Here is an 11,893-nt window from a genome sequence, read left to right as displayed (position 1 = left end):
AAAAGGATATGCTCATGCGTGTCAACCAGAAGAGAAGGTGACCGGCTGGGGCTGGGTTTGTTAACGACAAAGGCCAGTTTTGAACAAATGAGATTGAAAAGAGTCTCTAAGATGGTACATGGGACTTGATTGAGCTCACACTACCAGAAAACTCCCTTCTATCGACTTCACAGACACACACGCGGCAAGCAGACTTTGTCGGGTTTGCTTTTGCTCTCCTTCCATTCCCCTGTAGAATATACAAGTTGGTGTTGTTTTGGCCCTGGCCAGGTCAGCGCCCCAGCCGCATCCAAGGACTCCGGTTTGATAATCGATGGCCCTTTTGGTTTCCCCGTCGTCTAGTTTAGTTCTTCTCCTCGGGGAAGATGTCCTCCTTCAGAGGGAGGCCGAGCTCTTCCCTCAGGGGCTTGAGCTCGTCGAGGTATTGCTCGTACTGGCCCTTGTTCTCGACCTTGGCCTTGACGCCTGTGATGGAAAGATTGTCAGCGGATGTCGCATACATTGTGCACGGTTAAATAGTCCAGGCTCGCGGCATGAGGCGGTTGCTCGGGCCTGCGGAATGCGGGCTCGGTGGGAATTTTATGCGATTGAAGAAAAAGGAACTGCGTACCCTCGAAAATGCGGACGGCGGTAGCGAAGTCGTTGACGCGACGGGCAGCCTTGAGGGCGGCAGCGACGACGGAGGGAGAGGGGACCAAGTCGTAGGCGAAAGCGTTGTTGAGGTTGCGCTGTTGTGTGCGTGAAGTGTCAGCCTCGTCCCATCAGACCACTTTTGCCGAACTAGGTTCAGACCCCGAGGAATTTCAGAGGCCGTCCCGTACCTGAAGCTCGAAAACGTCCTGGACGCCATCGAATTCCTTCTCGAATCTAGTTGCAAAAGTCAGCGAGGCCAATTGAGAAGCGGATTAAAGAGCCGAGGGGTCTCAATGGCTTTGTCGGGCGGAGGAAGAGAAGGTGGCGGCATGATTGCCGCATCATGCCTCCAATATCCCTATCTTCCCACTCGCCCGCCCAAAGTACCTCTCGCCCCCCAGCCCAAACAAAACCACGGGAATCCGGGGCAATTGCCGCTCACCTCGCGCTGAACTCCTCGAAGGTCTCCTCCTGGTGCTCACCGGAGCGAAGGCGGGCGCTGGTGCTGAAGTTGCTGGCGGCCGGGACACCCGCGACGATGGGCAGGAGCATGCCGGAGCGGGCCACGAGCGGCTGGCGGACGGGGTTCGCACGGAAGAAGCTGGTCGAGCCGCGAGCGGCGATGCGGATGAGGGAGGCAGACATTTGGGGCGGTTGATTAAAGGCGACGACCGAAGGAGAGGCAAGACCGATGCAGACGTTGGGCGCGGCTGTGTGACGTGGAGAGGTCTTTTTTTATTTTTTTTTCGGCGAGCTATGGGCGTTTCGTCGGGAATGAGTCGGATGATGGTGAGTGTTGCATTGGCAGGCACGAAAAAGGATTGGATTCTGCGAGATTTTGATTGGATGACTAAGCGGCAGCTGTTGCTGGGAATCGCAGCTGAGCTCCAGGCCGTGTGAATTGGGATTGGCTTGCACGCAAGACATAGAAATCTGGGCGACCGCACACAGTTAACGCGCCTGTACACACGGATGTCCATCATCAGGCCACTCTGGACGAATCTCCCCCAAAAACTGGCAATGGTCATACTCATCCTCCTGCCTCTCACTGGTCCCCAGGCACCAAACCCTTGAGAACTAGCACCTCTTCACCAGGCGTGACAGCCGATTGGGACGCACACGGGGCTTGCCGGGTTCCTTAGTCGACAAGGCGAGCCCCAAGCTTCCCGCAACAGCAACCCCGGCCGGATTTGGGAAGCGATTCAAGGTTTCGTTGCACCGTCCACATCCTGCCACACACGCAAACACGCAACACAAGGCTGACAGGTCGGTCGGGCTCTATCTGTAGTATAAAAGGGGGGAAGTTTGATTGGGGATGGGGGAAGGGCACGGGGCCGGACCGGACCAAGATGCCGGAGATTGTGACGGCATTCAATCGTTGGTTGTTGTCGATTCATGTCCTGGTCAATTGGCCGGGGCCGAGGTTCAATTTTTTTTCTCCAGCATCCCAGATAAACTGACTCTGCCTCTCTCTCTCTGCTCAATTGCAATTGGCAACGTAGCCTAAACTTCCGAGATTGCAAGGTGCATCACGAGCCTCGAGGTATCAGGTACTTCCGGCCAGTACAGTTGTTTTGGGGCTAGATCGAGTTGGCAGTGTGGGTTGGGCCGAGTGCTAACTGGCCCTTGTTCAGTGCAACCAAGACTACAAACGGCCCGCGTCATTTTGCAGCCAAGGCGCCGCGCTGCAGACCACAGCAAGCCCAACAGGGAGTCGGTAAATGCCCAAACACCCCCGTGGTTTCCAAGTCCATCTGGGGAGACGTCACGTGCTGCTAGCTGGTGCCTTGGAACCTGGGAAGGATACCGGGGACCCAAATGAGCGTACGCGCAGAAGTAGCCCCTGATTGGCCACGCTAGGGCCTGACAGCGAATCACATGCTGCACGATCAAATGAGGGCCACGGAAAAGGCAGCGCGACAAGTACAGGGTACCTGGACCTTTTGGATAGGAATTTTCCCCTTTTGACCATCTCAACAACTTTTCGCATCGTTGCTGCCACCGGTCCTCCCGTCCTTCTTCTCCCCTCATAAACCAACTCCTCCCGTGCCCGTGGCGTTGTTCTTGTTGTCTGATCACCTCCCCCCAAATCTCCAGTTTCCATCGGGCGTCCCGCGGCGGGTAGAGTGTTGCATTGTCTCTTCTTTTTCTTCGTTCTCGTTGCTTCTCGTCACTCCTTAGGCTCTGCCTCTTTTCGGTTGCCGATCGACGCTGTCGCCACGCTGTACCTGCAGTCTTGCGTCGCATGCATTACTGAGCAGCCTCACTCCTCGCCATCCCCCCGACCCGCGTCTTCCGCGTCGAGTCCACCAGGGCAACTTGCATTGAGACCCACGGCATAACCGAGACTCCCGTCGCAAATCTTCGCAACTACACAGTTACGACAGATCCTGAACTTCAAATCGTCCTCGTTGTTCCCCTCGACCTCGACACCCCCTATTCAAAATGGCGACTCAGGCCCCCTCCTCGTTCTACGAGCAACTGCCTCTCCCCACGCTCGACCGTCCCTTCGGCATCCACCTATGGCCTCTCCTCGACAAGGTCTGGACTCCCATCGTGGGCTACCCCGTGAGCGAGTTCAGATTCCAACCTGGTGTCACGCCCATGTCGACCATCAAGCAGGCCGGCATTTTCGTCGTCATCTACTACACAATCATCTTCGGAGGTCGCGAGTGGATGCGCAACCGCGAGCCCTACAAGCTCAAGGGCCTCTTCCTCGCCCACAACCTGTTCCTCACCCTCATCAGCGCCGGTCTTCTCGCTCTGTACATCGAGGAGCTTCTGCCGACTGTTGTGCGCAAGGGCATCTTCTACTCCATCTGCAGCGCTGAGGGCGGTTGGACCCAGCCTCTCGTCGTTCTTTACTACGTAAGCCTACTGTTTGCCATCTTGCAGACTCAGTCAACTAACAGGTTTTTGCCAGATGACCTACCTGACCAAGTACATGGAGCTGCTCGACACTGTGTTCTTGTTCCTCAAGAAGAAGCCCCTGAGTATGTGCACGGCCTGGATCCCAATCGTGTGTGACCCGACACTAACAACATGCAGCCTTCCTCCACTGCTACCACCACGGCGCGACTGCTCTCCTCTGCTACACCCAGCTCATTGGCTCCACTGCCGTCTCTTGGGTTCCCATCACCCTCAACCTTGGAGTCCACGTTGTCATGTACTGGTACTACTTCCAGAGCGCGCGCGGTGTCCGCATCTGGTGGAAGGAGTGGGTCACTCGTTTCCAGATCATTCAGTTCATCATTGATCTCGGTATGTTCCAACGAGCATCGTCGTTACACACGGGAGTAATTGCTAACACTGATAGGCTTCGTTTACTTCGCCTCCTACACCTACTTCACCTCGACCTACTGGCCCTGGATGCCCAATGCTGGCGAGTGCGCCGGCGAGGAGTTCGCCGCTTTTGCTGGTATCGGTATCCTCAGCTCATACCTCGTCCTCTTCATCTCCTTCTACCTCGCGACCTACAAGAAGGGCGGCAAGTCGCAGACGCGCAAGTCTCTCCGCCGCATGAGCCAGGCTCCTCTCCCCGACCCCCACCACGTTGCCTCTGCCGTCACCGGTCACTCCAACGGCAGCGCCAAGGCCAGTGGAGCCAAGGCCAACGGCTCTACTCCTCGGTCCCGAAAGGCGTAAACCCTGACATCTATGATGTCGTCCACAGTGTGGAGTGTATATATGCGGAACCGTACAGGCATTTGGAAGTTCTGCGCCGATATCTTCGCCGCCTACAAGTTGGATGTGGGGAATGTTCATTCTTGGCTTGACGGCATGCCGGCTGCACAACTACGACGACCATTTGAGACGCGGCTTTTTTTCACAACTGTGTATTTCTGCATTGTTTCCGTACGACTTGCGAGGAACGCTTTGAAAACAAAAAGAGTTTGCTGTGGTGAGCAGCGGGCTAGCAGTTAGACGTGTATGACGACCTGGGAGGCTGACGACGTTTGTATGTTTGTGTGCCTATGGCGAACTAGGGGTTGGCTTCGGTCGGTGGGCATCATTGCAAAGGACGAAACGACCCTCGGGTGAGCAGCAAGGGTCATGCTATCACCCGGGAGGAACAAACTTATAACATTTGTAATTTTCCTTGTGTTTCTTGTGTCATAGATGGAGCGGCTGCGTCCTCGACTCGGAGGAGGCTGACGCCGCTCACTGATACTAATACTCTTTTACTCTACAACGGAGACGCTCCGGGAATGCTGTCTCAGTGTCAATGACAAGCACCGATATCTCGACTTCAAGACATCCTGGCAATTTTCCAGGCATGTCTTTCAAACAAGCTTGATACAAAGGTATGTTGATGCTTGTTTTCTATATTTTGTTTCCCACTTCCCTTAAATGATGAGCAACTCGCGTTATACCCAGCTCACTCAGACGCACAAAGTGCGGGTGCTGAGAACACGTTTGATCACGACTGATTCTTTGGGCAACTTCATACATCTCGTGGCGACATAAGGATTGATCACGGTTGCTAACGATGAACCGTATAGGATTGTTTCCCAAACGTCATGACGAGAATCAAATCACTGAGGGGGAAATGGTATAGAGCAAGTCGTAACTCCAATAACAACTGCTTTGAGTCCTACCGATTTTCTGGCGATGGCCAACTGTTCCTTCTGGCGGAATGCCCGCACAAGTGACTACTACTGTATTGATGCGTGCTTCGATGAATGAATCATCGGCGATGGTATTAAAGGTAAGCTTGTGCCGTAATAGGTAGGTGTCATTATGGACCGTCGCTAGCGTCGGTATGGGAGGTCTTGCCCAGCGTGCGTCGCCCAAGAGGCCCCTTACACTTCGCCGGTCTGCGTCCGTTGAGTTTCTTGCACGGCTCAAGATGTTTATAACATGCGTCACCCGGGTTCGGGCAAATTGCTGTCAGCCAAACCATGTCTTGGCGCGAATGATGGATGCCTCATCAGGGCGCTAAACATCAAAATGCAGGACTTTCAACGGTTTCCAGCCAGGAGCACCATGGGATGCCATCCAAGTCATGACCCGCAACCCCCACACTAACTCGATACTAAACCCAATGAGGTTACCGATCAGTCCGGCAAAGACCTTGTTAAAAGCAGTGGCCGAGGACGACCCGATGTCAACACCGTGCCGTAATTCACTACATACATTTTTCAAGTTCCCTCATCTTAGGACACTGCGTATACACTCAGAGACGTCACAAAGCTAAGGATCAGAGACGTTTTTACTTCCGATAGCCTAGCAAAACCAAAGCAAAGCCTTTGAATTTGTCTTCTCTGAGCTCTCGATATGGCTGAAGCATCTGGGATGATTATTTAACAAGTTGTCTATTAAATACATAGCCATTCATGCGCCCCTATACCATCTCAGTCATCAACCCAAGCACACTCTATGAATGATCCCATGAACTGAAAACACAAGAGCGAAGACGGCCGGGTTAGATTGGTACCATCTTGATTGTCTTTGAGAGAGAGTAATTAACTAGTACACCAAGAGCGCGCGTTGGTTGGGAAGAGATATTATCAAACACTCGTCCTTCATCATTCTGGTCCTCTTTTTAGTGTCTCTGGTGCATTCACAACACCACATTGACCGCTGATGCACTTTCTATAGCACTCAACACGTCACATTTGCTTTTGCCATCTCCTGCCTAAAAACATTCGCCCCTTGGAACAAATGGCTAAGCTCAACGAAGATACATGTGTATAGCCGGCCTCTTCTGCAAAGGCGGAAATGCCACGACAGGGGGCATAGATATTTGCCAAGTCCAAGTCTCCCATTGCCTTGTGGCTGTAGTAAAGGCCTAGATAGTGCTCAATGGCAGGATCAAGTGCAGGGCAGACTTATTGTCCCCCTTGGCTTCTAATGAAGCATCATGAAGTAGACTTGACTCTTCAGCAGCTCTGCTTTGTTCACGGTGGCTCATTTTGAAAGCGCGACCTAGAAGGGGCCCAGGCCAAATGTCGTGTCTTCAACCTTTTCGAACAAGCGCGTATGCCATCCTTCAATATAAAGCCTACGCACATCAATGCCTGAATTCTCGAACCTGTTTCTTACGAGGTCATTTTCCTTCTTCGCCTTGACGGCTCAGCCTTCCAGTCAGCCTCTCCCAGTACATCCGCCAGTGAACATTGCCCCCGGTTCACGGGCCGTCTTCCTGCATGAGCTAACCAATACGGCTACCTTCGATTTCCCCTGCTCGCACCCATGTCGTGGTTTGGGGCTCCCAGACTGGTGGGATTTATACACAAAGCTCTCTAGTGCATGGAAGGATGCTGAGCTACCCTATGTATGCAGCACAACTCTACCATCCCTCCTTCAGGATCACATTGGCGTGCACGCTTTAAGCTTAGCGACGACATCGGATATCTCGCAAGCCGACATATCTTGGGTTGTGTCACGACTGGCGGCGGGGAAAAAGCTTGACCGGCGCGTATTGTCTCCTAGAGATGCCATTGTGGGGTTTAGCCGACGGTCCTTGGAAGCGACGTCCTCTCTTAGCGTCTCGGGAAAGACAGAAACCAGACCACACCCTACGCCTTGTTGACATTGTAGTCGCAGTCGTCAATGCATACATATATAAAGACCGGTATGGCACCGAGAAACCGGGGCATGAGTCTTAAACCACCCGGTTCAAGAAGGACCACCTCAAGACCACAATGATCCTTCTCGCAAGCCTAACCCTCTCGCTCTTTACTCTGCTCTCGGGAGCGTCCTGCTCTCCAGCAAGCCCTCCGACAGCGCGCGTCCTCAACGGAACCTACGAAGGCCTCCATCTGCCAGAATTCTCGCAAGACCTCTTCCTTGGTGTCCCTTTCGCCCAGAGTTTCCGCCTCCGTAACCCCGCCCCTCTGAATGAGTCCTGGGCCGGGAGCCGCAAAGCCACCCAATATGGCCACTCCTGCCATACCGAGTCCCGCGCGGCCTCTCTAGAGCATGTGGGCGTTTCCGTCAGCGAGGACTGCCTGAACCTCAACATTATCCGCCCTTCGGGAACTGACCCCTCGTCGAAGCTCCCCGTCGTGGTCTGGATCCACGGCGGCGGCTTCGCGGCCGGCTTCGGCGCCGACGGGAACACGAACACCTCGTACGTCATCCGCGACTCCGTCGAGAATGGCACACCCATCATTGCCGTCACCATCAACTACCGCCTTGGCTTCTTCGGCTTCGCCGCCGGCAGACAAATCTTTGCCGAAGGCGTGACGAACTTGGGGCTCAAGGATCAGCGCCAAGCCCTGCGCTGGATCCAAGAGAATATTGCCTCGTTCGGCGGCGACCCGCGCAAGGTCACGCTCTGGGGCCAGTCCGCCGGCGCCATGTCCATTGGCCAACAGATCCTCGCATACGGCGGGAAGCACGAGGGCCTATTCCGCGGCGCTATCATGGTCAGCGGCAACGCAGGTGTGGTGACGAACATGCTGTTCCCCACCCATCCCAACCACTTGCTCGCCTACGAAACGGTGCTGAAGGCGACGGGCTGTGCTGACGCGGAACATACTTTGGACTGCATCCGCGAGGCTCCCGCGGACGTGATCTGGAACGCCACAAGCGGCTTCCAACTCCCAGTGCCGACTTTTTGGCCGTGCATCGACGGGCAGTTCGTGGTTAAGCCGCCTACATGGCAGATACTCGACGGTAGCATCGCCCCGGTCTCGATCCTCATTGGCGCCAACAACGACGAGGGCCTCCTGACCGCCGGTGGCTTTGCTTCCTCCGCGGAGACGGACGCCGACGCGGCGGCGATCCTCAGCTTCAACTTCCCCGCCGCGCGGAAGTCGACCATCCAGGAGGTGCTGGCCGCCTATCCCGTCAACGCGCCCAACCCGCCCTACTCGCTCCCCGTCACGGCGGACCCGGCCGACGACCCCTTCTGCGCGGCCCTCCACGACGCCAACATGACGTGCGGGGCGCAGTACCGGAGGATGGCGGGCATATACACCGATTACGGGCAGATCTTCGGCCAGCGGCTGGCGGCGCGCGAGATGGCGCGCGCCGGGCTCTCCGTGTACAGCTACCGCTTCGACACGAACCCGACCGACATCCCCATCGTCAAGAACGCCATCGCCCCTGGGTTCGCGGTGCACTCGGCAGAGTACACCTACTTCTTCAACCTGCCCCCCGAGTACGACATGCTGGGGCAGAACCCGCCCGTGCGCAACGTCTCGTCGCACCTGACGCTGTCGAGGAACATCGTGGACAAGCTCATCGCGTACGTCGCGACGGGCGACCCGAACTCGTTCCCAGGTACGTGTGGCCCCTTTCCCGGCAAGTTGGCGGGCGATGGCGAGACGTTCTTTTTTCCCCGTTTTGCTTTCCCCCTTTTTCTTCCTTTTTCTTCTTCTTGGAAGCTGTGCTGATCCCCCGAACCCGAACGCAGTCCCGACGGTGCCCGAATGGCCCGCCTACTCCGTCTCGGAGCCGACGAACATGGTCTTCAACGCCACCTTCTCCGACAACAAGATCAACACGCACGTCGAGGCCGACACCTGGCGCGGGGCGAACTTCGACCTGTGGCTCAAGTACGACATTGAGCTCCAGTTCGGGAGCGACTGGCGTCCCTGATGAAAAACCCTCTTCTCCGGGTCCCCTTGGTGGCGTTTGCTCGGCGGTTGGTCAATCTGCTGGGCATTCGTTCCCCCCCTCTCTCCTCGGTTCAAATGTGCGTGGATCGTTACGCAAATATGCAGGAAAAAACGACGGCCGTGGCAGCGAGGGCTGACACAGGATAAATATCCCGCTAATACTCTCCCCCCCCCCTTCCTTCCCATATATAATCTCGATAATCTTTCCTGCCCCCTTAAATAAATGTAATCTTGGCAAGAGAATATCCTTGGTGAATAGACCGTCTTCAGAACAGGTGTGTTCTGTGCGGGATATGTGCAGGTTCGGCATCGTTCGGGCGAGAGAGCAACGGGTGCAAAGCTGTGGGCGCGATTGCTGGGAGAGAACCTCGCTCCTCCCCGTTCCCTCCGGGACACTTACCCTGAACCCCCGATTTCCCGGCCTCACGCACTTCCTTTTGGCTTTCCGATGTTGAAATGGGGGAGGGGGGTTTCTTTTTTTAAAAATAAAAAATAAAAAAAAAGGAAATTCGGAGCACACTTCGCGGAGGAGAATACACGCAAGATTTCCCTCTCAAATAGTGTCTGGAATTGTAATCCCCCCGTGTCCGGCCCTATCTCGTTTACATCCGCTTCGACGAATAGAGAGCCTTCACAATACTCATTACATTTTCTCTCCTTATCTCTCTCTCTCTTCCCCCGTGGCCCCTAATCTGGAAACAGGCTACCCAGAAAGCCGTCGTCTCCATACCCTTGAGAGAGGTATAAAAAAAGGGGTAAAAAAAAGGGGGGGTTTGTGGTAAAAGTAAAAAAACACGCGGGGGTGAATTACTTGTTACATTGTTTGATCATCTCTTTCTTTCTTGTATCAGCCCGTCTCCATCGTCCACGTCTTCGGGGGGAAAGAGACCCCAGAAAATCAACAACAATTGGGTGGTTGGCAGCATAGTAGTATCAAGAAAACGACAAAAAGAAAAATCTCAAAAAGCAAGTTTTGCTGCCCAAATTTCTCTCGGGGACAATGTCGCAACGGCCGTTACGCCCGGAAACAAGACGGTAGCCCCCCCGCTCCGGATTCATTTGCCTCCCTCCGCTCTCACTGCGAGAAAGCGAGGGACTTAAGTGAGTGGGAGGGGGCCCCGCCAGACCATGGTCCTGAAATGCATCTTATCCCGCCTCCAGCCAACCCGCCATTCCCTACCAATCTTGAGAAGAAAATTTGCGACGGTATGCAGCGCCGATTACAGCCGGAGAGAGGAAGAATGTGTGTGATGTGTGATGTGATGTGTGCGTTGGTCAGACTGGTGACACTGACAACGCTACGATGGGGCCCTTTGTGGCCAGGTTTGTGACAAATGGAAGATGGAAAGAGAGAAAAAAAACTGGTCGATTTGTTATGAGGGCGAAACCATGCCCGGGAAGCAGAGCTGTACAAGGCTCTATGCAATCTGATAGTCTCAAGCTCGAGGCCAGCGCAACAGCCTGACATTATTATGACGGCTCGCTTTATGCCGGAGGAGAGTTCAGTGGCTCGGCTGGTGGATATCAACAGGATATCGAAGGTCGTAAAGTACGTAATGGGTCATGGTCCATTAGAGGTGGACAACAGCCGAGTTGAAATGTAATTGACGTGAAGTCAGGCGATGTCAGGGTCCATCGCACATAGAGCCAGAACGAGCTGACTGGTGTGGATCGGCGGGCAGGAATCAGCAGGACTGATACAGCAGCAGCGGCTCTCCCACGTTCTCTATCTCGGGGATCGTGCACTTCAGGTCGAATGCCTTGGACAGCACAATCTTGAAGATCTACGACAGGTCAGCTTTGGCCGAGGGTTGGCTGCCCGGTGGTGCCTTACCTTCTGCACGTTGATACTGTGGCTCGTGCTAGAGAAGATCAGTGCCGCGCGCATTGCCTTTGCGAAACGGCGGGCCTATGCGCTGTCAGTTGCCGAACGGACGAAAAGTAATTTCGGGGCCTACCTGGTTCGAAATCTCTTCTTGGTCCTCCCTCGGGAAGTTGACAAAGTGGTCGTACTTGGTGCCGACCAAGATTGGGATGGCCGTCTTGTTGAAACCCCTGCCTTGCCGGTACCACTCCTTGATGCTGTTGAGCGTGCTCTTCCGCGTCAGGTCGAACATGAAGAGGATGGCGACCGCGTCGTTGCAGACCAGCGGAAGCATGTTGACGAACTCGCGCTGTCCGCCCAAATCCCAAATGGAAAAGGTGATCTCCGTATTCCGAATCGAAATGGTCTTCTCCATGAAGTTGACGCCTAGTGTTTGGATGTAGTCCTCGTCCCAGCTTCCTTCCACGTACTTGACCATCAAGCTCGTCTTGCCGATTTGCGCATCTCCTACCATGCCGACCTTGATGACGACGTGGTTGCGGCCGTTGCTGGCGGCGGCCTCCGCGCCGGCGCTGCTGCGAGACGCATGGTCGGCGTAGCCCTGTTGCGCGCCGGCGCCGGAGAGGCCCGAGGCGGGTCTTGAAATGGGAGGGGCGTTCATGGGGAGCGGTGGTGTGTTATAGCGATCAGCGTGTTCTTCGTGCCGCGGGGAATTCGGGAGACCCTGGTCGAGAGGCTGGCTTGCTTGCTGGCGCTGCTTCTCGAGATAGTCATATCCGTTATTCTGTGCGACTTGGGGTGAGTCATCGAAACCACCGAGAGTGTCGTCGGGGTGAGGCTGGGAGAGAACGTGGTCGTGCTCCAT

At 55.0% G+C, this 11,893-nt stretch overlaps 4 protein-coding genes across 4 annotated transcripts; 2 read left to right on the top strand and 2 right to left on the bottom strand.

The window, feature by feature from the left end:
- Positions 1 to 343: 343 nt before the first annotated feature.
- On the bottom strand, positions 344 to 1,278 carry EsH8_III_000538 (cytochrome c oxidase subunit VI; the record flags this gene model as incomplete). Its single annotated transcript, XM_083262263.1, has 4 exons — positions 344 to 465; positions 611 to 728; positions 822 to 867; positions 1,076 to 1,278. 4 exons carry the CDS (start codon positions 1,276 to 1,278, stop codon positions 344 to 346), a joined length of 489 nt encoding a protein of 162 aa, XP_083122750.1.
- Positions 1,279 to 3,078: 1,800 nt separating this feature from the next.
- EsH8_III_000537 (GNS1/SUR4 family-domain-containing protein) lies at positions 3,079 to 4,278 on the top strand (the record flags this gene model as incomplete). The annotated part of the gene is made up of 4 exons (XM_083262262.1): positions 3,079 to 3,501; positions 3,557 to 3,626; positions 3,682 to 3,894; positions 3,950 to 4,278. 4 exons carry the CDS (start codon positions 3,079 to 3,081, stop codon positions 4,276 to 4,278), a joined length of 1,035 nt encoding a protein of 344 aa, XP_083122749.1.
- A 3,002-nt stretch (positions 4,279 to 7,280) lies between these two features.
- On the top strand, positions 7,281 to 9,183 carry EsH8_III_000536 (uncharacterized protein; the record flags this gene model as incomplete). Its single annotated transcript, XM_083262261.1, has 2 exons — positions 7,281 to 8,865; positions 8,999 to 9,183. The coding sequence occupies 2 exons, from the start codon at positions 7,281 to 7,283 to the stop codon at positions 9,181 to 9,183; spliced, it is 1,770 nt and encodes a 589-aa protein (XP_083122748.1).
- A 1,705-nt stretch (positions 9,184 to 10,888) lies between these two features.
- On the bottom strand, positions 10,889 to 11,893 carry EsH8_III_000535 (Ras family GTPase TEM1; the record flags this gene model as incomplete). Its single annotated transcript, XM_083262260.1, has 3 exons — positions 10,889 to 10,987; positions 11,038 to 11,112; positions 11,162 to 11,893. The coding sequence occupies 3 exons, from the start codon at positions 11,891 to 11,893 to the stop codon at positions 10,889 to 10,891; spliced, it is 906 nt and encodes a 301-aa protein (XP_083122747.1).

The sequence above is a fragment of the Colletotrichum jinshuiense genome, chromosome 3 (assembly GCF_051148585.1).
Source record: "Colletotrichum jinshuiense chromosome 3, complete sequence".
NCBI classification, from domain to species: Eukaryota; Fungi; Ascomycota; class Sordariomycetes; order Glomerellales; family Glomerellaceae; genus Colletotrichum; species Colletotrichum jinshuiense.
This window is presented reverse-complemented; position numbering and strand designations above follow the sequence as displayed.